General features: G+C 43.5%; 1 protein-coding gene across 4 annotated transcripts in view; it reads right to left on the bottom strand.

Moving 5' to 3' along the window:
- Positions 1–3,125: 3,125 nt before the first annotated feature.
- Positions 3,126–25,116, bottom strand: part of glra1 (glycine receptor, alpha 1) — a 114,101-nt gene continuing 92,110 nt past the window's right edge. For 2 of the 4 annotated variants that reach the window (XM_030396987.1, XM_030396990.1), the window contains 2 exons: positions 22,149–22,295; positions 3,126–4,115 (listed from right to left, as the gene is read on the bottom strand). In XM_030396987.1, coding sequence (XP_030252847.1) covers positions 3,804–4,115; positions 22,149–22,295 — 459 coding nt within the window. In that variant the 3' untranslated portion in view covers positions 3,126–3,803. The remainder of the gene's footprint in view (positions 4,116–22,148; positions 22,296–25,116) is intronic. The other 2 variants (XM_030396988.1, XM_030396991.1) reach the window with 1 other exon arrangement.

The raw sequence follows: 25,116 nt of genomic DNA, 5'->3' as shown, positions 1-25,116 counted from the left end.
GACTATTTGGAAGTTCCACACAAGTTTCCTGTAAAGCAAGCTAGCTACTTAGCTAGGTAAAGAGCCTGTTTGCTTGCTAATTAGCCTTCCGTGACCATTTCCTCTACATTTCGCTACATTGTGTATACATATGAAGGCAAAATAGTTAACGTTATTTACTAAATCAAGTATTAGCTCTGTGCTGTGTTTTGGAAAAAGTAAGGCCTTTTTCCCGGAATTTTACTTGTGGTGCTGTCCTGACAGGACAAGACACTGGACCCGAAAAGAAAATGCTATAAGCCTATCTGAGAGTTACACACACTGCTACACTGTTTCTACGCATGTAAGCGAAAGAGCTAACTTTAGGCTACTTGCTAATTTTTTGTCAGGGAAAAACTATGATCTTGTTCTTATCTGTTAAAATGTTGAACCATGGTAAATGTAGTTGTTTTTGTTTAGACTCCATTTAGCTATATCTGAAACAATATGTCCCTTTGTCTAAAACTGACGGTTTGCATCCCAAATGTTAAGTGTAGGTTAAATTTAGCCATAGACGATAGTGTGTGTTGAACCAAATGAACCGTCCTCTGTGATCACGGTCTCGTGAAGTTTTACATCACTGTAGCTGGGAATGATTTACTGAATTAAATGCATAGTGTCTGGGATGAAGCGAATCCTATGGCACTTCCACTTTAAAGTTAAAACACGTTGGAATGTGAAGAATGTATGTGCGTGGCATAGCCCTTCGGATCAGTCTTACACACATTTTGAATTATCGGAATTCATTAGAATTAGTATTACATTTATGGTGGAGTGAAACAAATGTTAAATACCTCCTATGCGCACATGTTGACACACTGTAACAATAATCTCCTTTAGAATAAAAACGTGGGTAGTTCGATAGGGAGTTTGAAAATGAAGCAACACAAGAAAGTGGAGGGAAAATGCAGCAATGTTTCATATCAAAATATGCCTATATATATTATTACTATTATTATAATTCTATTTGTATATCTGAAATTAATCTGGCAACCTCAATACTGCATCTGGCAATCATATTAAAAAGACAAACTGAATATTATATCACATCCTGCAACAAATCTTGAACACTGGGCTCACAACAGCAGCAAAAGGCAATGACAATTACATCAAACATGAGAAGAAAAAAAATCATCTTTGGTTTTGCATTAAAACCAAGTTGGACTGGGGCTTAAACATTTTGACAAGAAGAGATTTTCATTGAAATATTATTTTCATCATGATCGATGTTGATTTCGACGGGTACTGAATCATGTTTTCCTGCTGTGATGCTCAGGGATGACATGTCAAATAAAACACTCCACTCTACTCTTATTGTGAAATTAAAAACTTAGATTTTATATCCTCTTCCAGGAATCCCAGTAACTCTTTTTGTAAAGTCCAGTTAATTCATTTATTTTGAAATCTGCAATTCTTTAAAGACCGCAGATGAGAGTTAAGTTGCTGCCTAAACACTGTATGGTGAAGGAATAGTTAGAACATTTGAAATAAATACAGTTATTATTCACTTTCTTTAAAAAATTAGATGAGAAGATTGATACAACTCTGGAGTTGGGAGGCGATTAGCCTAGCTTAGCACAAAGGCTGGAAACAGGGGGAAACAGCTAGCCTGGTCTCTCCAGCTCTCTCCGGTTTGGCGTCAAAATATTTGCGGGTGACACTCCTTTTAATTGAACTAATTGACGACGAAAGACAAAAATGCAATAAGAATATAATCAATCTTAATGTGAGTTCTGTTTCGCTACAAAATTCCTCTTTCATCTCTTTCACGTTAAAACCTATCTGTAAATATCTGCCGCTTGTGAAATAAAGAAGCACTTTAGGGTTTTTTGAGTAAACGATACGAGATGAGAGAGGAAAGTCCTGAAAACATGTGCAGAAAAACAAGACAATGACCTGGATTCCCTTAAATGTCTGCACTCTCTTTCCAAGTTCTGACTGGCTCAGAGGTTTGGCTCAATATGTTTGCTGATGATCTCTACTAGAAAAACACTTTTCCTCTCACTAATCTGCATGCAACGGGGGGCAAGCACCTCACTTTATCGCCTCCATTCCTTCCACGTTCACCAATAAGCTTGAAAGACTGTTTAGCAGTTAGCGATCGGATGAAACAACCCACAAACAGTTGGTGTTTATGAGATGAGTTGCTGAAAGGAAGGGGGAAGAAAAAAAATCATATTTGCATATACTGATCATTGCATAGAGAAGCCTGGCGCAAAGTAAAAGTCATCTAATGAGTCATCAATCAAACCAACTGACCTGCTAAATCATTAAATCCCGTCCAACATGGCTATAGCAAAAGAAATCCTCCTGCGTGACGATGCAGCTTTTCACAAATGATGATGTTTGCAGCTACAGTTGGTGCATGTGAATGAGGTGGACATACAGTTAATTAAGGTATAACAGGTGCTATAATCTGTATAATTCACTACATACGTCCTCTCAGCCGGGGGACAGGAAAGGGTGGGGTGTCACATTAAGGCGGGGCCAAAGCAAGGAAGCACTAATAAGATGTAAACATATCTGTGGTTCAGTCCCGATGAACACAACGAGGACAGCAAACGAGGATCCGCGATTTTATTCGGTCCAGGATCGATTCGCTCTTTTTTCCAGACGGCGAAAACTAAGATCTCAGGGATTGAAAAACCCCAGAAGAAGCCTGTGGAGAGACATCACACCTTTTCCCTTCCTCTTGACAAAAAAGGTTGGAGCTGCAGAGCACTGCACAGCCACAAGCGACATGTTTACTTGGCACATAAATCAAACCCCCCCCCCCCCCCCCCCCAAAAGAATGCAATATGAAATAAATCAACGACAGGTAGAGGAACACGTCGACCACAGATACATGAGATATTTTGTCTCATAATCAGCACTGCACGTCCAGTGTTTCTTTATTATTATTATTTTTTTCTTTTAGTCCAGTCGTATGATTGAAGTGTCTCTGCAGTTCAAGGTTTCGTGGTGTTGGCGGCGGCGGGGCGGGGAGGAAAAAGCGCTGAGGAGTGCTTGCAATACACGTTTGAAGCAAATCTAGATATATAGAATGCGTGACCCTTGCATCGCTTTATTTAATGGAAGCACCGATCTGCCCTCCTTCCTTTTTTTTTGGGGTGAAAAATTCCTCATTTCCAGATGCCTGCCTTTGAAAATAAAGTTATTTTTTTTCCCATTTATGATAGATATATGAGTATATTACACTGCTGTATGCTCCTCACACGTCCCCCACCACGTCCCAACATCACTTATTCATATAGAATTATATATCTGTCTTCACACAAAAAAACCTAAAATCAAATACAAGACTCTCTCCTCGTCCTCTTTTGTCTTTCCAGTCGGTCCACTCCCGCACAGTTTGTCAGGCGTGCCGGCCAAAGTCTGCGGTTACTTTTTCATTTTTCATCTTTTCATTAATATATTGCCACATTCATATATCATGCATTTTACTGCATTGCTATTGCACTGGTCCGGGTTATTCAGGAGGTGTAAAGAGACGGGATTTGGGCTGGGATTGCTTTTTTTTTGGGGGGGGGGGGGGAGAAGAAAGGGAAAAGAAAGCAATGAATATCTCAAATAATGTCTAGTAGGTGTCAGGTGGGGTCAGCCACAAAAAGCAACTCATCCTCAACCAAAAGAGGAAGAGGATGAAGCATGAGGACGAGGAAAGGAGGCGTGAAATAAGGGGCAATGATATCTCCCATTGAAGTCGTCTCTCTCTGTTTCCTTCTCTCTGCACTCTCCTCTTCGCACTGTTCTCGCCCTCCTCCTCCTCCTCCTCCGCCTCTCAACTACTGCTTGTGGATGTCCTCGCTGCGGATGATCTTGTAAGTGATCCAGTAGAAAATGTTAAAAATGAGGAAGACGAGCGGGAAGGCCACACGGGACACCGTGTCAATGCGCTTGGCCCGGCCGATGAACAGCTTCTTCATCTCCTCGATGCTCTTCTCGGGCGCGGCCGAGGACGCCGGGGCGTTGTTGTTGTTGCCCTTGATGGCCATGCCGTCTTTGGCCTGCAGGCAGGCGGGGCCCATGCCGTAGCCGGGGAAGCTGAAGCGCCCCTCACCTGTCTCATCCTCCTGCAACACAGGCCAAGACTCAGGCTGTTAGGAACCAGAGAAAGACGTTACTGTTGGAGGTGTGTGTGTGTGTTTGTGAATGAGTGTGTGTGTGTGTGTGTGTGAAGCTGTAAGGTTGTTAGAGGTTAAGTGCATGCAGCTGTTGGAGGTGTGAGTGTGTGTATGAGGTGTGTGTGTGTATCAGAAGTTCAATTTCAGTTCAGTTAATTACACAGAGATTCAGACATGAAAATCAAATATTCCAGATGAAATGAAGTGAGCAGTGATGAGAATTCAGAACAAAATCATTTCATGTCTGTGAGTCTGAATTAAACTAGAAAGTTCAGGTTGAGTTTGAGTTCCCATGCAGTGTTCTCAGTTCTGTCACACCTGCATCCTGATTTATCATAAAACCTCACTTCCTTTAGCTCTGCTCTCACTGATTAGTTTCTGATTTCCTTCAGTTTAACAGCTGATGATGCCTTAAAGGGGAACTTCGGTCGATTTAAACATGCAGCTTCATTGCTCAAGCTACCCTTGACTTGCGAGTACCGAAGACGCAAACAAATTTGGTCCAGCCATTACAGAGCTCCGTGAACGGAGATGTAGCATTGAACGCTAACAGCATGGGGTCAGAACTTCACGCTGTGTTTTAAGCATCTTAACATGCTCCACATCTCACACCAAAAGTTATGCAACATCAGCAGACACCTTAGCACACAGCACTGTAGCGTGTATGACTCAAACTGAATAAAAAAGTAATTAAAACAGTGTGTTTGTGCAAGCAGCTACTTACCTGTTTGTTGACATCCGTGTGTTCCGGTAGCTAGACCAAACTAGCGTATCCATCGAGTGTGCACTTAACAGGCTTAACAGGCTATTGTAAGGCTCATGGCTCATGACAGGTTGTAACATGGACATGTACATTATGAACAGAAACACGAAAATGCTGGAATACTTTTCCATCTCCGCCAGTGAGGGAGTAAGTGCACGCTCGACGGATTGACTAGTTTGGTCTAGCTACCGGAACACACGGATGTCAACAAACAGGTAAGTAGCTCCTTGCACAAACACACTATTTTAACTACTTTTTTATTCAGTTTGAGTCATACACGCTACAGTGCTGTGTGCTAAGGTGTCTGCTGATGTTGCATAACTTCTGGTGTGAGATGTGGAGCATGTTAAGATGCTTAAAACACAGCGTGAAGTTCTGACCCCATGCAGTTAGCGTTCAATGCTACATCTCCGTTCACGGAGCTCTGTAATGGCTGGACCAAATTTGTTCGCGTCTTCGGTACTCGCAAGTCAAGGGTAGCTTGAGCAATGAAGCTGCATGTTTAAATCGACCGAAGTTCTCCTTTAACTAGCACATCATGAGAGAGAATGACTTGCACTTACACCTTGCTTTTATTATAAATCTTAAAGGATACTTGAATTTCTTACACGTGTCAACTGGGAGCAATGTGCGTTTTTAATTTCTGTCTGTTAAGATAGGACATTTATTCTAGCTTAGCACAAAGACTGGAAGCATGAGGAAACAGCTAACCTATACCCAGAGAGAAAATATATGTACATCTTCCAGCAGGTTCAAAATTGTTGTATCCACATGTTGTGTCCTCACAGCTACTGTAGGAAGCCAGTTAGCTATATGTTCAGGAAGCGCCTGCTTATGTTGGGATATCCCAGTTACCAGAACAAAATGTTGGCAATTCATGTTTCTGCAAACCACAGATTTCTTATTAAGTTTCATATCAACATTCCTAAAATGTGTATCGTAGATTAACATCTATTTGAGCTGATGAGGGTTTCTAGGTGGTCCTTTAGTTAGCTGCCAAGCTGCAGTACACTGTTCAAGACAACTGCCAGGTCACCGCCCGCTCCCCATCTCAACTGACAGATCGAGCATTTTTGGCGAGACAACTTTGCGGTCGTCAGTTTCTGACAATAATATTTATTTTTCCCCTCATCAAAACTCAGAGTGGTTCCCGTGACTAAACCTTACTGTACCTAAACCACAGTGTTTTTGCAGAAATGTACAATGCAAACATTTATGACCCAATTTCCCCTTGTGGATGAATGAAGTATTCTGACTCTGATTCTAATAATTGAACCAAATTGGGTGGTGTTCATAACATCGCTCTCATATTGCAGAGCTGTTGCTTCTCTGTAAAGAAAATTAAATACACAAACAATACTAAATCAAAATGTCCTCTATTTTTTCTGGTTGTGTGAGTGTTAAATGCAAAAGGCACAGCTGTAAGCTGAACTCAGCTCGATGTGTTAAATGTAAATGGCAACAGACGTGTTCCACTTCATGTACTCGAGCAGTTATTCGGGCTGAGAGGGGACCGAGAGACTTGAAACACATTTGTCTTTTAACTCGGCGTTCCTGTCGAGTCACACACACATATAACAATCCCAGCACATTTGATGGCGTGAGAAAACACATGGAGCAGTGAGGTGACAGAAATGTGCATTACTTGTTGATTTGTTGTTGGAGGAAAAACATCCGCGTTTGAAACACTTGTGTTGTGTTCCTCTATGTTAAGTTCTTGCATTTAGAAAGAACAAACTAACCCGCAGCTGTATCGTGTGACATTTACAGTGTCAGGCCAGTACATAAAGATTGACATCGTGACATTTATGGTACCGCTGCTCAAACAGAGAGCCCAGTTTTCCATTGGTCAGCTGCGGCTGATTGATTGGTATTTGGATGAGTAGCACTTCATTAGATTTGCCCTCGCAGACTGAAAGAGTTTCGAGCTGATTTGCTTTCTTCATTCATCCTTTCACCGCGGCCTCCGTGTTTCAGCTACGCCTGCTTATCCTCCTGTTCACGGTCGACGTGCATGAACCCCGCCGTATCGAAAAGACAGAACGTTTGGCACCGCACTTCAGTTTACAGTGCTTGCAGGCATGTGGAGAACACACAAACTCCTGCCAGAAAGACCCCAAACGTTGGACTAATAAATTAAGAGCTGAACACTGATCACGCAGCGGCTGTCTCCTCTTTGTGAAAGCCATCAATACGAGCTGAAGCTGAACACCGACTGTTTATCTCATCCGTCAAGGAGAGTGAGTGGGGTGAGTCAGAGCGGTTGAATGGATTGGGTTGATTGACATGCGCCGTATTCAAGGTTACGTCGCGTGCATGGGCGTTTTCACCCCGGGTACGGCGAGATATTGAAAATCCTATCTGCACCCTCGCCCTGCCTTTTCATTACAGGAGACACAATGACTTCCTTATCTGGTTCACAGACCCCAGCACAAACACCGCGATGGGCTGAGAGACAGTGTGTGTGTGTGTGTGTGTGTGTGTGGAAAATAACAGGCGCTCCAAAGTGCCCTTCAAAGTTAAAACAACAGGCATGAAATTAAAAATGATCAGACAAAAAGCTCTCGGTGATCAGGAGTCATCTGTGTTTGGATTTTTGATAAAAGACGACGCTGAAACAGTCACACATGAATGTGACTCGTGTTCCCTCCGGGCCAATGCGGGAGACTGTGTGGCAGCATATCAGCAGGGAATCTTTCCAGTGCATTCTGGGAAAGAAAGAAAAGGAGCATTTTGTGATCAGAATACGAGCTGGAGCGCAGCCTGAAGCGGGAGGAACTGTTGGCAGCAGGAGAACTTAACGACTGACGCAAAACCTCTGCAGCAACAACAAATCAAGCGGGCAGTAAAAGACGACGGCTCAACTCTCTCTCTGCGAGACCAGCCCCGAGTTTAGTGCAGGGAAAGGCAAAACAAACAGCTAATACGCCAATAATAAGCCAATACTCATCAATAAAATGACAGAAAAGACGATAAAAACGCCCCTAAAAGTCTGATCACAGGACAGGACGACATTTCTTTATCATTTATTTTGTGTGTGCTGGGATGTATAGCCTTCTCTTTGTGTTTGTGTGTGTGTGTGTGTGTGTGTGCGTATGCATATATGTCAGCATGTGTATCTATAGATGTGTGTATGTGTGTGTGTCAGACCACCAGGTAGCGATTCCATTTTTAGCGCCCCATGTCCCCGTTCTGTCCTTGCGTCCACACCAACCCATCTATTAATGTTAATACATGTACACACACACACACACACACACACACACACACATACACACACACACACCCACGGAGGGTGTCTACACATCAGCCACGACGCTAGCCGACCTCTGCCTGTCCTTCAGTGACGCTGCTAAACTATTACAGATGCTCCGCTTTATTCTCCCTGCCATGTGATTAATGTGGAGGGTGGAGGGACGTGAGGAGGAGGCGCAATGAGGAGCACAATAGAGGGAGGAGGAGGCGTGATGAGGAAAAGAAAAGAGAGAAGGAGGAGAAAGAACAATGAGGGAGGAAGGAGGAAGCCCTGCAGCCTGACAGACGCTGTTCAGGGCAAAAAGAAGACCCGTGACTGAAACCGGACCTGCGCCCTTGGGTTACCCAGAAGATTCATTACATTCAGGAGTAATTAGAAATTTCCTCCATCAATGCAGCAAAGACTGGGGCTGTAGGATGGATGAATGGATGGATGGATGGATGGATGGATGGATGGAGTGGAGAGAAGGACAGAGGAGATATACGGTGGAGGGGGTTGAAGCCTTGCCCTTTGGATTGGACACTGGCGGCAATTTATGGCGGTGCTTTAGGATGCAGCTCACTCCTCCTTCCCTCTTCTCTTCTCATCTTCTACTTCTTCCTCCCTCCACCTTCTCTCTATCATTCTCCGAACCTTATGGCCCTCTCTACGGTCATTAATTCTCTTTATACAGAACGTGTACTGCAGCTACAGTCTGTCATCGTCAGGAAAACAAGCACATCGACAGTGAAGGCAGCTGATTGCGACCCATACTTACGTCTCTTGTTAGGCGGTGACCTCTAGTGGCCGTAGCAATTATTACGGCAGCAAAGGGGGAAGTCAGGGGAAGATATAGAGAGCGTCAAGTGTTGTCATTTCCACTAGCACTTTTGGTGGCGGCAAGTCAAACCAAGTTGCGCTAATTTGCCTGTCTATCACCACTCCTACTGCGCCGAGTCTCGCGACTGTACCAAGCACCCGACTCCCACTGAAATCGTTTTGCAAATCGACAGACCGACAGCGGAGCCCTCGCTTTCACTGTGGACAAGAGGTCTGGAGCTCAGTGGCGGTTCTAGACCAGTTTTAATAGGGGGGCCATGTCTTTTTTGTTAGGGGGCACATACAACCTGGAAAAAAAGATAAATCCCTCATTCAGACAAAGCAGTGTTTACAATTTCAACAATTTTGATTGGGTAGTAAACTGCTGAGACACTTTATTTCTGCCTTTCTCTTCAAAACAAAATCATTGCATGAAATCTGTCATTGTATTATTGATGCAGACTCCCTGTCAGGGGGGCCACAGGGGGGTCCAGACTCGGAGTTACGGGGGCACTGGCCCCTGTTGGCCCCCCCCCTAGAACCGCCCTTGCTGGAGCTGCTTCAGCTTGTGACCTCAGGCTTTCGTACATCCTGGCTACAGCCTTGGCCACAGCTACAGTGCCTCGTGGCTGTAGGTAACAGGTCTCCCGCCTGTCAAAGACACATACTTCATCTATTTGCCGTAATGGGCACAGCTCATATCAGTGTAGCTCTTCTGAGATGCTGGGCTTGTCCTTCCACGACGAATTAAAACTGGCTCACCATCATCTTTTTTTTTTTGTCTTTGCAGGTAAATGCGAATAATTTGGACGGAAGAACTGTGGTGTTTATTTTGTACTTTCGCGCCGTTAATTCAAAGTCCCTGGAGCGACTGAGGATAAAGGAGGACCGACCAAAAACAAGAAAGGAGGAGAAGGAGCAAAACAGATCTAAGGGAGATGGATGAAAAAAGGTGTGAGAGACAGAGGATGGGAAAAATATAAAAAGACCAGAAGTCAAACATAAAGATGGAGGGGAGTTTTAAATGGTGAGGGAGAAAAATATGGTAAAACCAAAGAGGACAGAAAAAAAGTGGAGCGGGAGGAATCGTTCGTGAGGCGGACCCACAGTGATGGAGGGAGGATAAGAGATGGAGGGGAGAGAAGAGATGGAATAAGGAAGGGAGAAAGAGAGAGCAAGAACACCTCTTAGCTCTCTCATCCATCATGCTTTCCTCTCCTGATTGAAGCATTTATATCTGTGCCTCTGCTGATGTGATTAATCGAGCAGATTAGCAGGAAGCAGAAAGCAAACCGCGCCGGGCACGCTATCCTCCGCCATCTCCTCTGCAAATATTACCCTTGGATACTTGTTTTAGAGACCCGCATTTACATAAAACACGATTTGGAAAGGTGTCAGCCTCAACTAACGCCGGCATCAGTCTCCCCCGAAGGAGGCCGGAGGAGGAATTCCTCGGCTTGCGTTCCGCTTCATGATTTCCCCCCAGAAGCAATTCCAGCCGAGCGGGGTGGAAGGAAATATATTATACATTTGCCTTCGCTGATCCATTTTCTGGTGGATTCATCTCAAACCGCCCTCCACCCTTTCCCCCCTGTTCTCCCCTCTGCCTCTCTCCTCGATTAGGGCCATTTGAAGCTTTTTAGGATGTTTCAGTATCAATATGTCAGCGGTGAGTGGATTCTGTGGAGCCGAGAGGAATGTTTAAGCGGATGTGAGTTTAAAAAATGGTCTTTTCAGTGTCTACCGCTCTGCTGGGAAGGATTTTGAAAAAAACTGACGCTAATATTTTTGTTGGAGCTGGCTTGATCGACAACACAGGGATGTTGGTGATCACGCGTACCACCGTGAGGGCGATCTCAGAAACCATAGCGCGCTGTCTGACGATGTGTGTATCACGCATTACTGACATCCGGGCCAAAACACTCCTTCCATCCACCGGTGGTTGTTTACAGTCCGATAAGTAACTTGAGATGTGAGGCTCAAGTTTAAAGAGAGACTCTTAATTTATCTCCATATGAATGCATCGTCCATCATGTTCATCACCAGACAACAGCTGATTGGTTGTGAGATTGCAGTTTGGCCAATGTGTCCGGCATGAGAAGGCTCCAGGAAAGCAGAAACTCGATCACATATTGTCCCTGGATCAACACCATGGATGATTCATGACATTACCTCAGACTGAAGATACGCTGACATGAACTGAGTTTCCCCTCAAAGAGCGGAGCCTCTTCCTCCAAATCCAATTAGCTATAATTGGTCGATTTCTTGACAGTGCCAGATGAGGCATTGCCAGATGACGTGCAAGGTGTGTTTCACCTCTCCAAGTCTGTGATAGATGGTCCGATTCCAGCGACTCCTTGATGTGATTTGGATGGTTCATATCTGTTTTTGTCTAAGCCTAAACAAGACAGGGTTATAGCTCTCATAATCCATGTAGCTCACTACTAGCCTTGTGGTACACATGTCAACATGACCTAAAATCTCCCAACATTTAGTCTGGCCTCAGTCAGATAATTAATCTACCTTGCGAGCTAGTCTGGGTAGAATTTGATACAGTGAGCTAAAAACGTCATCAGAGCTAAAAGGCGCTCAAACAGTTTTGTCCTTGACGTTTTAGCTTTCATTCATCCGTTTTCTGCAGATAAAATGAGCTACAACACGGCTATTAAAGAGCTTAAAAGGTGGAGGAGGAAGGCTAGCTGTTCCCCCTGTTTCCACTCATTGTGCTTTGCTGAGCTAGCTGGACTGGCCGCGGGGCCTGGATAATTAGCATGTGTACCCTTATAATAATGTTTCATTCAAGTGGCAAGCCTAATTTCAGTTACTGTAACATGAAGTAAATACACATAAGATCATAGGGTGACATGTCGCCAACATTTTCTACACATATTCTACAGAAAATGAGATAAACAGATCATTCTTTTGGGGTGTGACGGGTCAGCTTTCTTGATTATTTTTGTCCCGTTTGAATAGAATGGTTTGACGCTGTAGTTGTGTTGCAGCTATGTTGGTGATCTTGGCTAATAAATGTCATATCACAGTAAAATTAAAATCAGTCCAATCCTACAGACGTCAATAATCATTTCTGCTAAAGAATATAAGACTGCGTTTGATTCTCCCCTCGCATTCCTTCCATCCATCCCTGCCTTATTCTCTCTCTCTCCTCCATTTGTTTCCACTGGATTCCCTGGTCCCCTGGTTGCATTAAACGGTGTGTTAATGTCTCTCGCTCATCAAGCCACTGACCTGGAATGATTATCCACATGATCTGCTGCACTCGTCCTCCCTCCCTCTCTTTCTTCTCTTTCACTGTCAGCGTTTGATCTGAATCACATTTCAGGGAGGCCACGGCACCTTTAGCTTCATGCATTAAATGTGATGTTTAAATGCCAGCCAGGGCTCACTTCAGCTTAATGTAGGGTTAAATTCAGCCTCTGATGTCAGATGGGCAGAATGAAAACAGAGTCTCCGTGCTGAGACTCTACATAAACACATAAACCAATTGATTTGATACCAATGATAGCTAAACCATATGGTTTCACTATTTTTTGACAAATACTGCTTGAACAGGAGGAAAGAATGCATTTGTTTGGGACTATATCCAGCGGCGGATTAATCCACATTTGGTGCTCTAGTGAGCATTTGGGGCAGCAGCACTGTGTGTATGTGTGTGTGTGTGTGTGTGTGTGTGTGTGTGTGTGTATGAGAGAGAGAGAGAGAGAGATTGTGTCAAAATAAATATGTTTGTGTGTTCATGTCATGAATTGTTTTGAGTGATAGTCTGCATGCCGAACCTCCAAAATCAAGAAAAAGAACAAATGTTCAATTATCAGATAATGAAAGGTCAGCCCCTTAGGTCTTGTGAAAACATGTAGAGCCTGATGAGAATTCATGTTTCAGCTTGCAAGAGCATAATAAGGGCAGGAGGTCAGAGCATTTCCTCAGCCGACAGGCAGCCACATAAATATGGATATTAACATAAAAATCTGCACGATAATTATATTCAAGACATAAATGACCACAGTAGGAATGCTGGATGAAAACAGCGAGGGCTTCCACTCTGTCAATTACTGCAAGCTCCTCTTCTTCTAATCAGGAAACAGCGAGTGTGTTGCGCGACACTTCACAGCCGACCTGTCAATCTGAAGGTTGAGTTCAGCCCGCGGAGATCGCTGATCGCTCTCCCCGCTCCACTTCAGGCCTCTTAATCCCTGCGCGCTCTTATCTGCCTTTGTTCTTAGAGCTGCTGAACAGCCTGTGAGATCAAGGCATTTAGAGCAAACCAGCATGTAGAGCTGCCCCCCTGCCGAAAAACGCCTAATCACGGCTAACGAGCTGATTATAGCCGATCAATCAGGAAGTCCCTAATAGGGCGCTGTCATTGTTAAACAGCGGGATGGCGTGTGCAGTCGCGGCCCTCAGGCCACTTCTCCAAATGTACATCACTTTTCCCGGAAGGCCGAGTGCGCCAAAAACAGAGTGAGCTGCAGGGGAGGAAGCATCTCACCCCTCTGCCGCCGCTCTTATTTCTTCCCCCATGATGCTGAGGTGAAAGAGAAGTGGACGAGGACAGACGTCAGGCGTGAGTAGCTTTTTACCTTCAGGCCACAGGAAACATGCTTTACTTTTTTCCCTACTGGATGGGATGTGTAATGTAGGCCAGTTATTTCTGACGCATCTGACAGAAGTCATCGCCCTCCACAACCAGAACAGACAGCTCAAATACGAGCGATTTATTTTCATGAAAGCCCTTCTGGATCTGAATATACTAATTTGCATTCCGAGTTCAGACACAGCAGTGAGGTAAGGCCTGATTGAAATGGAGGCGAGAGGCGGTAATGTTCGACTTCCCTTTGATTTCTAAAGGGGCTCTCTCTTTCTCAGTCTGGAGAGCTTGTCTGTGTTAAACAAGCGAGCTGCTGCCAGGCGGTCCTCTCCTTCAAGGATGAGTGGCGCTATTGATCTGATCCCTCTGCAGTGGTCTCCCTCCCCCAGCAGGGGGGGATGTCACTCTGCCTGGGCGCTCAGAGGAGCCTCTCTCCTCTCTCCACTCTCACCGGGTTGCGGTATCCATCTACTTCATGCCCTCTCGCTCTGTCTTTCTAATTAGACAGCCTTCCGAAGCAGGTAGCCTCAGTCCGATTGCTCCCGCTCTTTCTCTCCGGACTATCAGTGTCACTAACGAATCAATAAAGCATCAGGGTAGAAACCACAGAAATCAGCACAACTGGGACTACTGCTGCTGCTGCAGCAGCTACCTGCACTGCAACGACAGCCTCACCTCGAGCAAGGAAAGACGAGTCCGAGTGCAGCACAGCGTTCATGTCAGAGCAGAGATACATACCGCCAAATTCCAGCTAAGCAATCAGATCAATCAAAGGGCTCCGCAACCGAGCTGAAATCCTTTAAAAAAAGAAGCTTGACTATTGCTCCCAGAAATCACAGACCTCGCTGACCATCCTGCTAGTTTCCCTCCAGTCTCACTGTATATCTGTGCTCTCGCTGCTTCAAAGAACACTTTTAAAGCAGCTCACATACATGGTAACAGTAGCATAAAGCTGAAAAAAAAACCCTCGGGGACATTCTACTCTCAGATTACAGAGACTTCTGACTGTACTCAGCTGCACCTCGTAGCAACGATCACAGCAAACAAATCCCTCGGGGGGATGCATCGCTTTAATCCAATACATCCAACCATCCCACCGCAACTCTCATGCAGAATTGAAGATGTGTGCTAACGCTGCTGCTTACTCCCATCACAAACAGGCCCAACCTGCTTTCTTGTTGATAGTGTGTAGACAATTTAAAGCGAAGTTAGATTTTAAGTTTTTGTTACGTAACTTTCATTTACGTCCCGGATCGCTGTTACTCTCTCTGGATTCTGCACACCTGACAGGTGGATCAGATCAAAAACCTCCGACTTTAAAATAAATACATAAAAAAAAAATGGTTATTTGGTTCTGCAGTCAAAACGACTTCTTCAGTTAAACCTCGATTTGTTCAACAGAATCCTTCTGTGTCTCACCTTATGCGCTCTTTCTCTCTCTCTCAAAAGAGTAAATTGCCAGGCACTTACGTGTTACTTGATGCACCTGCAGCCTTGGTGTGTGTGTCAGGTGACACGTTGAGCCACTTAAGCTCAAAAGCTTCTCTTCTATCGACTGCGGCTTTGATTGAACCTCATTTGTATGTAGCCTGTGTCAGCCAAATGGATGATGTAATGTAAATGGTGGATGTTATGGCGACGCTGAACCAACAAACATCAACTGCACGATCAAACGTCTTTGAAATGACGTACGGATGTCCATTCACACTCACACTATTTGCATGTGGGCATTGGGATGTTAAGTTGAAAAACGTAAATTTGACTGTGATTCCTCTGGATACTGGGCAGGCTCTATAAAAAGTAATAATTCACTGTCACAGTTTCTTGTGTGCTTCCACGGCCTTCTCTCCACATTCTCCTTTATTCTTGGAGAAAGAGGACTGAGCCGGCTCCCGACTGCCTCTGTTGGGTAGTTCACATGAGCTCCAGGCCAGCAGTGACAGTTTCCTCCGCAGCGGGCTGAAACCTGACTGATAGCCCTCTCTGAGCCGTAATGGAGGGCTGTGGATCACATTAGGCTCACATTAGAAGGACTGGCCAGAGAGGTTAATTAAGAACGTGAGATGCCGACGGACTTCCTCTCTCTCTCTCTCTCTCACTGTGTGTCAGTGGGGCTTCACCATTCATGGGATTTATTTCACAGCAGAGCAGTTGGGATTAATGGTGATGATCTCATTGAGGGTGCTCATACTCTTAATAATGAATTTTATTCTTTTGTGTATTTCATTGTGCTGGAACAGAGTAAAAAAGACCCGCGGAGCTGCTTTTCAAACAGCCTCACACTCCTGAATGATTCTTACGGTTCGAACAAATTATGCAACCCTGTCGGCAAAATCCTGCTTCAAATGCAAATACTTGAAAATTCCTCCGAGTGTTTTCTGAGTGTCCTCAGAAGTTCTTTTACTTTCTACTAGAAAGAAAGAAAAGCTCCTCAATGTGTTGTATCTGTCAAGTGTGTGCACCCGTGGTGGAAAGTAAGTAGCACCTCCATTTATCCCTCTTCATACTTCTAATCCATTGCTTTTGTGCTTTTACTTATTAGTCATTCATTTGATGGATAGAGGTATCGGTTATCTTTTACATGATGATCTTTTGTCAGATTATAAAATATGAATTATTACAACACATGTATTGTCAATCTACCCAACGGATCGAATTAGTAAAATCCTGCCTACATACTAATCTATCAATGATATTGGATCAGTGTTGTAAAAATGTAAATAATTAATTAGTAATAATTCTCGAATAAAAGTAAATACCCCATGTTTAAATGTTACTTTGGTAACCGTGAGAGTCACTCATAAACAAATAGTGCTTGAGCAAAAGTCTTAAAAATAAAATCATGATTTTAAACATACATAAGTGTAATATAAGCATAAAAAATACAAGTAAAATTATACATACATTTACATGAATACTGTACACTGTTGGTCGACCAGTATCAGATCCAATATTCTGCATTTCTCTGATTCTAATAATTTCACTAAAAATCATATCTGCAATGGAACAAGTAACTAAAGTTATCAAATAAATGTAATGGAGTGAAAAACTACAATGTTTCCCTTCGAACTGTAGTGAAATGGAAGTTTGATTTAGCAGAAAAGTACAGTACTTGAGTAAATGTAGTTTAGTTACTTCCATCACTGTGATAAAAACACAGGTAACAATGAAATACTATAAAGAAGCTACCATCCTTCATAGTGAGCGGTGGTACTTAAAAAAACGTTTTCTTTTGATATTTCAAGTATATTTTGCATGTGATACTTAATAAAAATTTTCCAATGTGTTTATTTGACATTGAGCATTTTTACAGTAGTGTTACAAGTTTTACTTTTACTTTACTTTTCAAGTAAAAAATCTCAGTCCCTTATTTACATTTCTGTGGGTGACGTGACGTGTGTATTTGCTTGTAATGCATATTGAGGTGAGATTCCTTCTTTTATAATCTCACCCATCTGCTTCTTTTCTTTTCTCGTCATGTTGCTGCTATTTTGTTTTACGATGCAAAAAAAAAAATCATAATATTTCTTTAATGTCTGCCGTTCAATATATGATGAAGAGCTTTATCATTCAATGTTCATGCTTCATTAGGGGATGTTTCCAAGTATCTCTATTATTTGACTGCTGCTTTTCTCAAATTGCCTGACAGTGCTACGAGCACATGTATTTTTTAACATGTGTGGCTCCGGTTTGAAAAGGCAGAAGTAACTGGTTAAGTGTGTACTCACATACATTTGCTTTCAGCTACATGTTTTGGATATGAAATCCGAATGAATAAATTACAGGGTGTCACCTTGCTTCACCTTGAGACAGGGAAAAACCATCAGACACAGGTAACGAAGGAGATCGAACATTAAACACAGCTCAGGGTTCATTCTAAATTCACCACAACATGACATAAAAATACCTCCCTGTCCGAAAGTAATCATGCTGTGTGAGAATCCTGAATTCACTGATTTCTGTGATACGAAGTGAAAACCCACTGATACAGACTCCTGAGTAAGAATAAAAGCTGTCAGCTGTGAGATATTGACCTCGAATGAACGGACGTGCTTCCTCATTAACACGGCTCGAGTGACATAACAGGTCGGCGGCCTAAATTCACCTCCTGCTTTCGTCATACGAGCAGAAATAAACTGTGCAACAAAGACAAGGTTCGGCATTCCAGATGTGGGTCAACCCTGAGCCCGCGGTCCTCTCGCTCTCTCTCCTGGTGCTGGGGCGAGAGAGGATGGAGACACACAGAGGGAGGGATACAAACAGAGCGAGCGAGCGAACAAGGCCGTCAGGGTTAATGTCTGATTCACCTGAAAGTGCAGCGGCAGCTGGACCGCTAATCTACCTCTTCACCTACCATCACAGCTCAGGGGATTGGGGATTACAACAACAGGATTTAGGATTTATGTTTTTTTATTTTTTTTACATATCTTTCCCGCTCAAACTCCACTCAACTCCCCGATTCCTCTTCCCTCTCTGCCTTTATTTACTGAGCCTGGAAGGATGTTAAACTCACCTGAAGCTAAGACATATTTACGAACAGCAGGCTGTGATCTGTTCATCTAAACTCTGAACATTCCTCCTTCGATTTGGATCTTCCACGTGAGAATTACCTTGAATTCAATTTGGTGGCACAAAAACACTCGACAAATGTTTCTGCAAACCACGCACATGTTGAAACTTTACATTTCAATTTTCAGTCTAATGTTGTGGCGATGCTGTGCCGAAGGCCTGGTTAGGATTCGGAGGAAATTCACTTTGTTAGGTTTTGGAAGAGATCCTGTTATGGATTAAAATACCAGTTTTGTTGCCAGAAAAGACGTCTGGAAAATGTCCCGACATCTCACTAAAAACAGCCAGTTTTGTCCGTTGAATTGGGACGCGGTCGGTGACCCCAAAGCGGTTCCGAACAGTGGTCTCGCCGTCACGGAAATCACCACCCCCTCCACCTCAGGATAAGAAAGTCAGCTCATATGCAATCCGAACGTGAACTGAAGGGTGTGGAAGACATGTTTATTAATTATCTAATTAATTATCCCTAGCCCTCATGATGTGGCTTGTGCAAATTATGGACGTGACTTCTGCCACGTACAGTCACTTCACCGGTAACAGCGTTTTCCATGGTAACGAGAAGAAAACGCTTGTTCATTAATGAAGATCTAGGATAGCAACTTCATTCAGTGACTACACTACTGACACTATTATTGTTGCTTAGCCAAACTAACGAACAAAGCCTTGAAAATGCAGGTGTGTCAGTTATTATAATACTGTCTTAATTCCGCTAGTTCTGCCGAGCCCTTCAGGTGCGATTATCACCTACAATCGCTTTTTCAGTACCCACCTTAGGAATCTTGTGGATATGATATGTATGAAACATTCTTCTGTGGTGTGCTGGTAGCCAGTCCATTTATAAACTAAAGTCAGCTACTGTTGCTCCCTGTTAGCAGAGCAGAGAGAGGCACTGAGACAAGATGCTCAAGAATGTACATACAGTCACATCCTCTGGATCCAACAGAAAGTAAGCAACTTCAGCAACTTGTCCACAGGCTTGAATAGGCAACCAGGAGAGACGGGGAAAGAAAAATACAATCCATTCACATATATGCCTAATGAAAAAAACAACAAATACATGACGATCATCGCAAATTTCTACGCACAACCTCTGTAATCTGGTTTGCAGGAAAGGAACAACATCTACTCATATGTGGGGATTTGTGTTTTTTCCCTTTGCAGTATCATTGTGAATTAAACACATTCAGTTAGGGATTATTAGTCAGAGAAAACAAACTATTTGAGGATGTCACCTTTGACTCTAATTGTCCCTAAATCTCTTTAAAAAAAAGGACGACCTTCAGCCCCCACAACCTAAACCGCATCCTGAGTCGATCCTAACCTGAAAACAACCTAATGAAGAACTGGACTTCTGGCGCGTTGTTGTCACTTGGCAGCACTTGACACCTCACCACCTTACAAGGACGCTGGAACCTCATAAATACAGAAACACACGAACATGCTCACACACACTAAAACATGTCAAACTCAATCAAGCAGCTGGAGTCACGGCAGGCACGAACACATGCCCTACAACACCCAACTGCACGACAGCACTCGTGAACGCACTCATGCATGCTCACGGGCTCTATAGATACAATCCCTCCCTCCCTACCACACACACACACACACACACAAAGAGGACTGTACAGATTGTGTACTGCAGGCTCATTGTTGCATTTTTTGTGTGTTTGCGTTTTACGCCCTCCACCCACACGAACACACAAACCAGCAATTTCACGATCAACCGGCACATCAATATTCCCCCCGCAGGCCTGACAGCTTTACTCTTTATTCAATACAGCAGCCTGGGACTGATAAACCCAACCGGACGGATAGAATTGATTGATTAAATGCTTCAAAGACAAAACCAACCAAAGAAAGTAGAGGAAGAGAAGAAAAAAAAACAAAAAACCCCTGATACGTCTCAACAATCCTCCAGGGAAACATCGACACTGTGCTATGTCACTTCTACTGAATATATCCAACGCGGCTCTGAGATGTTAAACAAACTGACATATTTTCATCTCTCCACTTTATCTTAATTTCATCGGAAGCAGTCATCTTCAGCTTGGAGACTGGGAGCGTTGATACAAAGAAAAAAAATAGTTTTGGACTTCACAGTGAAGTCAAAACAAAGAAAGACAAAGGTTTCTGATTTGGTTATCTGTGTTCAAACACTGAAGCATTATTTGTGTGGCATGAAAGAACTACAAACTCCCTTTCTGGTATTTCAGCCCTGTGTTGTATGATGACATATAAATCATTATGCACTATGTGAAAGCTCCGGAACATCTACGAACCGGACCTGGCGAATGTAATGCAATTTCTGACGGGATGTTGACGTTGGGATATTATTATGTCAAAGAATATATAAATAATAAAAAGAAGAGACTCGCAGTGCATTAATCATGTCGCGGAGAGTAAAAGACCAGTCGCACACATTCTCAGTGACACGCACAGTCACAACACATCCACCTCCTCAAAAAGGCTGCAATCTTCTCATTGCTGTTTCGTGTAAGTGATGCATTTCCGTAAACAAAAAAGTTTCAGCAGCAGAGGGAAAACGTCTTTGTTTTTTTTTCCCCCCCTCCTCTTCTACATTGTGAATCCATTATGAGCCTCGTCTGTTTGCTCCCCGGCGCAGCTTTTAATCATGCTCAGTGCTCCTCCCGTGAAACATTGATGCCCTGTGTTTCTGCACAAAGCTAATATCATACAGAGTGAATTTTTCAAAGGGGCCCGAGGATAGAGGAGAGAAGTTTTCATCCAAACCGCAGTCTAGTGTTTACAGTGCCAAACATCACCTCAACGACCACCTAACAAGCTCAAATGTTTTATTCTATTGCTCGCATGAGGCTGAACAGCAGCAGAGGAGTTCTTCTCGTGCTTTAAAAACAAAACACCTTTGCGCTGTTGAACTGTTTGTTTCTCTTCTGTTTGGATGCTGCAGTCACGTGTGGACGGGGTTCGTGTTTGACCATTGGAAAACTGAGTTTGTCTGGTTACCACTGCGTCTTAAAGATCCTTTCTTTTAAGGCGGGACACTACAGGTGAAAACATTTCTTACACTGGTCAATTTTGAGATTTGGGGCTGTTTTTCTTCTATAACATGTCTTCATGAGAAAGGAAAATGTCCAAAACCCACATTTAGATATTGATTAGATAAGTTTATATTTCTGGTTGGACTGGGGAGGTTCCACGGTGATATCTACTGATATCATTTTTGACCTGAAAATGAGCTTTTTCTCAGACTCTGAGAACTCAAAAATCTCCCCTTCAGCATATTTACATAATAATATATATATATTTTAATGCTATTGACAGTATTTTCTTATTTATGGAGTAACTGAATAAGATATCCAAAAGTCCCTCTGTGAAAATCTTTCACTCTAACATGTTAATATGTCAACAATATGAAACAAGAAGTTTGAACTGGGCTTCATCTATGAAAACTCAACGCAGTCACCAGGACAAAAGTTGGCTCTAGACGTTTCTGCAAACCACAGATATCTCGACCATATTGACATTTCAATAAGCTGTGCCACATCACGTTCACATTACGTGTTTTCAAGCTGAATTTCAAGTCAGCCAGTGACAACAGTGTAAGACTTTCGTCATTCCAATACGAAAATGACTAGTCTTAATGTAAGCAATGACATCAGTGAATTAAATGTTGGGCCCTATCACCTGTACTGTCTCCCCTTAACACAGCTCAAGGGTTTAAAGGCCACGTGTGGAAGAATGTGGATCAGCAGAACTGGAGAGTTTGATTCATAAATGGTGTTCATCAGTTTGCGACAAATTTAACTTAAATCCTTAAGTCACACTTTACTTCCACCAAAAGCTGCTCTCATTCATCTCATCTCTGAACACAACTCAGATGTTACTTCAGCTGATACCTCTGTCGACACGCCACGTAAAAAGAAAAAAAAGAAACAAGATCTGATGGAAAGATTAAAGGAAAGACAAATGTAAATGTGCATGTAAATGTTTAATTCAGCCGCAGATGTGAGAGAGAGAGAGAGTATTCACCTTCATGTGTCGTCGCCTCCGTCTGAAGCGCAGCAGCTCCTTGTGTTGGCGGGCGATGAAGTTGACGGCGGCGTACTCCAGCAGGGCGGAGAACACGAAGAGCAGACAGACGGCCATCCAGATATCGATGGCTTTTACGTAGGACACCTGCAAGAGGGGCGAGAGAGGGTTGGACCGAGAATCATCAGGACACATGGTGAGGCAGATGTATGGCTGGTCAGCTGTGGGCTGGTCCAGGTGTGAAGGGTTAAACTGAGAGGACCAAAGTCGATTTCAAATGTAAAAATCAGCACATGAAACAAGTGAAGCGTCAGCAGCTTTTCCGTACAGAGAGTGTGGTGCGATGCAGGATGGACGGGGTAAGGACTGTCCAGATAATAAGGGGCTAAATGAAGTCTGGTTGGATCATTGTCTGATTGCTATCTGCCTGCCAAGTACCATTATTCAAGTGCATTCACCCCGGCCTGTCATTACGACTCTTCATCTCCACACACAATTACACTGCAGAAGCCTGAGAGGGAGATCCCTGCTCTGTCGCAGAGGGAGAAAAACCCACAATCAGCTGTTTAAAAATCCAATTAAACTATGACTTCAGATCACTTTCGCAAACACACAACGCGTATCATCGCCGCTCGGCCTTGTTGTGATTCGTGCTCGTTTTTGCGGCGAGTCGGACGCTTATGGAAACATTTATCTTCGAATGCCCGACTGATTTCCCCCCCAAGAGCCGCTGAGAGCCGCTGAGGCCTGAACGGTCAACTGGTTCACTTGGTTTGATGGTCATCCAGGCAGAGAGGGAGGAACAGAAGAGGAACAGAGAGTATTCTTATATTAACCAAGTTGACACATTTAGGATTACGTTCAGGAAGCCGGAGCCTTGTGCCTCTGTGTGAAACTGTTAAGAATGAGCAGCTTTTTGCACACAGAGAAGGGCCTTATCTTACTCTTTTTTCCCCAAGCTGTCATCTACCTTGAAATGAAAACCTTTCTATAAAAACAGAAAAAAGTGTTTTGGAGAATGATGCTCCAGTCCATCCAGCAGCCTGGTCAGTGGCCGTTTGCATCAAAGTTCGACGCTGATGCCTCTCCCTTTCTTCCTGGAAAAGCCGAACACAGACTACATCCTTCTCCGAACGCTGGTTGGAAGGCATTCTGGGAACGTAAACCACTAAGTGAAGTAAATTAAGCGGATGGAAGGAGAGCAGGTACACCAAATTGCTGGGCATTACGTCTCTCAACACTTTATTTACCGGTGTCCTTTTTGTTTTACTGCCAATTTGGAGCTCCCGAACTTTCTGTAGCAACACGGACAATCAGAAATAAGATTAAATAGGCTTCTTGTCTTCATTTTGGAGGAAAAAATTCCACTTGGAAGTCAAAAATTAAAGAGAACATTAAATATATTTTTCAATTGGGAGTTTGGGTTTATTTTAAAATTATGGATAGTGTTAGAAAACGAGTCAGATTAACAGCATTAGTTGAACTAACAACATGTAACCACTGGATGTAGGCTGACCGAGCTGTAGAGAGGCCCAGCTCGTCCCTGCCTGGTCCAGACCTGTATCAGGCTGAGAGACAGACAAACTGACCAGCAGCGGGCAGCTCCACTGCTGCTTGGGAGGCGTTAATGACCTCACGCTTCACAGGACAATGTTCAGAGAAGAAGAACACAGAGTAGGCTGTAGCAGCTACAGATACTGACTGACTGGACAACTGATCAGCTGACTGACGGGGAAACAGACTGACTGGTTTGGTGATTGGTTGGGCATTTGGAAAACTGAGGAAGAGAGAAGCATTGAGGGTGTCGTAAACCGAACATATCGTAAAGCTGCCTGTGATTTTATTGTAAAATTAACTTGACTTATGACTAACAGTGTGTTTTTAATTCACCTATAATACATTTTGGCTACCTGCAACCACATCTGGTTTGTTAACCATTATGTTCCAAGCCAGTGCGATCACATTAACATCCACTTTCCTTCAAATTTCTCAGACAGACAAAAAGCAAACGTATCCTCTCCGCTTGTTCCTTGTCTCCTTTTCTTTTACTTCCTGTCTCCTTTCTCACCTCGCTGCAGCCCTCCTCAATGGCATGTGAAAAGAGAAGTATGTTTAGGTGTGTGTGTGTGTGCTATCAATCACACACACACACACTCAGGTGTGCATTGTGTGTGTGTGTGTGTGTGTGTGTGTGTGTGAGCAGTATGCCCACCTAAGCTCAGCTGTGCTGTGTGATCATTATTGTGACAGCTGAACTGCAGAGGAATCACGGTTCACTTGTTCAATTTTTAGAGCGCATGAAGCACCTAATGTCAACAAACACAGTTTGGGTGTGTGTGTGTGTGTGTGTGTGTGTGTGTGCCGGGGATTACATCTTCCCTGGACATAATTATACAATCCTACTGGCTCAACGCAGAGTCCGACTGTTTTTCTTTTCCTTAATCTGAAAATCCCTCGAAGGAAAAGATTCCTCGGTTGTAAGAAGTTCTTTTTCTCCTCTTTGTTTCTGTGGTCTTCGTCTGTTGAATGTCTCTGTTTCACTCTTCTAGTGTCCTCCACTTTTCTCCCTCATCCCTCCATCTGTCTGCCTCCTCTCTGCCCTTTTCCTTTCACTCTAGAATACATCTGTCAATGGAAAAGACATTTTTCTGTTGCTCTCCCTCTCCTCTGTTCCCTTTGTTCCATTGCTTCCTCTTTTTCTATAAAAAACCTCTATCTGTCTTTATTTTCATTTATTTCCTCTCTCCTTGTTTTAACCCTTCTGTTATGTTGCAGGTCCAACTGAGCCATCTGAAACTTTATAAATCTTTTTTAAAGTATTTTTCCCACACCTTTATATCCATTCAGGTCGCTCTTTCTTTGTAAACGTAAGACATGCGTTTCCTCCGTCCACCATTTTTAGCACAATCACACACGCACACACACACGCACACATACCCGCACCCGCACCTGCACACACACGTTCTCA

The sequence above is a fragment of the Sparus aurata genome, chromosome 18, assembly GCF_900880675.1.
Source record: "Sparus aurata chromosome 18, fSpaAur1.1, whole genome shotgun sequence".
Lineage (NCBI taxonomy): Eukaryota > Metazoa > Chordata > Actinopteri > Spariformes > Sparidae > Sparus > Sparus aurata.
Note: the sequence above shows the minus strand (reverse complement) of the source record. Positions and strands in the feature narration are given on the sequence as shown.